Source organism: Megachile rotundata, chromosome 2, assembly GCF_050947335.1.
Source record: "Megachile rotundata isolate GNS110a chromosome 2, iyMegRotu1, whole genome shotgun sequence".
Taxonomy (NCBI): domain Eukaryota; kingdom Metazoa; phylum Arthropoda; class Insecta; order Hymenoptera; family Megachilidae; genus Megachile; species Megachile rotundata.
The window spans coordinates 5,241,037-5,244,271 of NC_134984.1; the positions used below are offsets into that span (position 1 = coordinate 5,241,037).

Here is a 3,235-nt window from a genome sequence, read left to right on the forward strand (position 1 = left end):
ATTTTTATATGTGTATTGCTGAAGACGATGCACAAGATCTTTTTAACGTGTTCCCTGTTTGGCATGCTAATTTCTTGTATCTTTCGTTCCTGAAGTAAAAGGGAGAGAGTTTTTGAGCCTTGAGGTAACTCTTCTTTAATTGGTGCTATTATTCCTAGTACTAATTGTTTTCTCAATTTAATTTCTATTATTTTTCCGGTGTTGCATTTAGGTATCATAATTTTCTTTTTCTTTATAAATTCTTCTGACTGCGGGTCAGTAGGATTTCCTTCCCTGTCCAAAAATATTATTACTGTTCCTTTTCTTATCCGTAAATGATCTTTTGTTTCTTCTATATATGTATGAGCCAGTTCTTCTGATATTACTTTCGGTTGTCCTGATTTTCTAACGGTGAGTTGTCCATCTTCTTTTACTATTTTAATGGGAATTGTGGGAGCAGTTCTTATGGGGCTTGAATCTGATTTTTCTTTTAATTTTTTAGGTCTTGAAGATTCTTCTTTAGGTGTTTCAAAAGAGGAGTCGATTTTTGGTGGATCTTTGAATATATATTTAGTCTAATTCTTCTATCTCGTCTGCAATTACTATAGGATCATTTTTCCTCAAAATTAATGGCGGAGGAGTCTTTTCTTTGAATTCTGAGGGTGGTTGATGGATTGCAACATGTACTTCTCTTTCACTTCTCTTATGTTTTTTCTTAATTCTGTGTTTTTCGTGTGAGGTGCTTGAACTTAAGGGCCTTTTCCTCTTGATCTTGTCTGCCAATTTGTCTTCTGAGTCGTCCGTGTCGTAGTAGTTAGATTCGTCTGAGCTAATATCTTTTGATGAATACTGTTTTCGTTTTTTCGTCTGTGGTAATGAATCGGTAGATGTTAATTGTCGTATTCGAGTAGGGTACTGGTGCCATTCCTTCTTCCTCTTGATTTTTCTTGAGCTGGTTGTTGTTGATTCCCATGGTCGCGTTTTGTACTGGTGTCATTCCTTCTTCTTTTTAATTTCTCTTGGGCTCGATGTAGTGCATCTGTGTTGGAGTTTAATTTTCCGGCTTTGTATTTTACTTCGTAATCATATTCGCTTAGTTTTAGTTTCCAGCGCAACAGTCTGGATGTAGGATCGGCGACTTTGTTTATCCAAGTTAATGGTTTATAGTCTGTTATTAAAGAAAATTTTTTACCCTAGGCATATAGGCGAAAGTGGTTTACGGCGTAGACAATCGTCAAAAGCTCTCTTTCGATTGCTGAATATCTTGTTTCGGCTTCGTTCAGGACTCTCGAGGCGTATGAAATTGGCTGGTCCTTTCCGATTTCTCCTTGACTTAGGATTGCTCCTATCGCTATTCCAGATGTAGGAATAGCATCCTACTTAGTAGGATGTAGTTATATTAAGTTATATTAAACGGCTTTGAGATATCTGGATATGCAAAAATTGGCTCTTTACATAAAACATCCCTAAGGTACGTAAAGGCATCTTCTTGCTGCTTAGTCCATTCGAACTTTCGCTCTTTTTTAGTTAAGTCAGAGAGTGGTTTTGCAATGTTGGAGAAGTCCTTGATAAATCTTCTGTAATATCCACATAAACCCAGAAATTGTCTAATATTCTTTACCGTTTTTGGGACTGGAAACTCCTGGACTGCCTTGATTTTCCTAGGATCTGGCCTCAATCCATTTTTGTCTATTATATGTCCCAGATATGCCACTTCTTTTTCAAGAATTCGCATTTGTCCGGTTGTAAACTAAGATTAGCTTCTTAGCCTTTCCATTAATTTATTGAATTTAATTTTGTGTTCCTGTAACGAGCTTGCATAGATAACTATATCGTCCAAGTAGACAAATAGTTCCAACCCTTGGAGACCCGTTAATACATTATCCATTAATCGTTGGAAAGTCTCTGGGGCATTTTTTAATCCAAATGGCATTCTGTTGAACTCATAATGCCCGTATTGTGTAGAGAATGCTGTTTTGTGTGTTGTCGTCTGGATGCATCGGGATCTGGTGAAATCCTGATCTCAAATCGAAAATTGAAAAATATTTTGCGCTTCCTAACTGATCCAAGATGTCTGTTATATTAGGCAGAGGGTAGGCATTGCCAATAGTTTTTTTCGTTTAGTCGCCTGAAGCCGATTACTAATCTCCATTTTTTCTGTCCATGATAATCTTCCTTTTTCGGGACTATCCATAGAGGTGAATTATATGGGGATGTTGAGTGTTCGATTATTCCTTTTTGTAGTAAATCATTAATTTGTACATTTATCTCCATCCCTGTGGCACTGAGGGTAACGATATTGTTTCACATTAATTGGTGCCTCATCTGTGGTGATCATTCGGTGGTGTACTTTATTCGTAGTTGGTAATTCTTCTCCGGGTAAACTGAACCTGTCTGCATTGTTTTGTATTAAACGTTTGACATTATCTGTTTCTTCTTCGTTTAAGCGGTCTAAACGCAGGGCCTTGAATAATTCCTTTGCTCGATCAGTGCTTTCATGGTATAGGTTTTTGATTGTTGATTCCTCGTATGGTTGCAACTCTACTTCAGGAATCCGGATTCTTATTGGTTTAGTGGAGACGTTAATGGCACAGATAAAAGTGATTTCGTTTCTATTCGTTATTGCATTTCCAAGGTGCAGTTCTGGATAACTATGGATCCAACTATGGATTTCAAAACGGCGCACAGTGAGCCAGAGCGAAGAATTTCATGGCCAATTTTAGCGTTATTTCAAGACTTGAAAGCAAAGTATAGCGGCCGCTGCGACGTTCCAGCATTTAAAACAAGTATTATTATTACATTTAATCACACCGGATTATTTTCTTACCGATAAAATTAAAAATAAAACAAAAATAAGTTATATTTCAAAAAGTTAATGAATATACTATACTCTCAATGTGGACGTTCGGTTTATAAGCATAATTTTTATTAACGTAAATATAATTTTAACATGGAAACAATTTTTATTAATAGAAATAGATACATTTTTTACTAGGTATTTATAATATATTAATTTATTAATCTAAAATTTATTTATTATTATTTATGTATCACCGTCATCATCATCGTCATGTAGGTCTTCTTCTAATATTAATTTTTCTATTTCATCTTTGAAAATATTAAAACGGGAACGCGTTTTATAAATTTTTCTGTTTCCTGCCGAAATTGAAAATATTAAAATATCGGATGTCTATAGTAAAGTTTGAAAAAGGTCCGTTAATGTTTCCAGTCGCGAAAATTTTCAGGTGTAGTCTCT

At 35.4% G+C, this 3,235-nt stretch overlaps 1 protein-coding gene across 1 annotated transcript; it reads right to left on the bottom strand.

Annotated features, from left to right (window-relative positions):
- Positions 1-1,378: 1,378 nt before the first annotated feature.
- On the bottom strand, positions 1,379-1,714 carry LOC143266642 (uncharacterized). Its single transcript, XM_076542114.1, has one exon. It carries the CDS (start codon positions 1,712-1,714, stop codon positions 1,379-1,381), a length of 336 nt encoding a protein of 111 aa, XP_076398229.1.
- Positions 1,715-3,235: the final 1,521 nt, after the last annotated feature.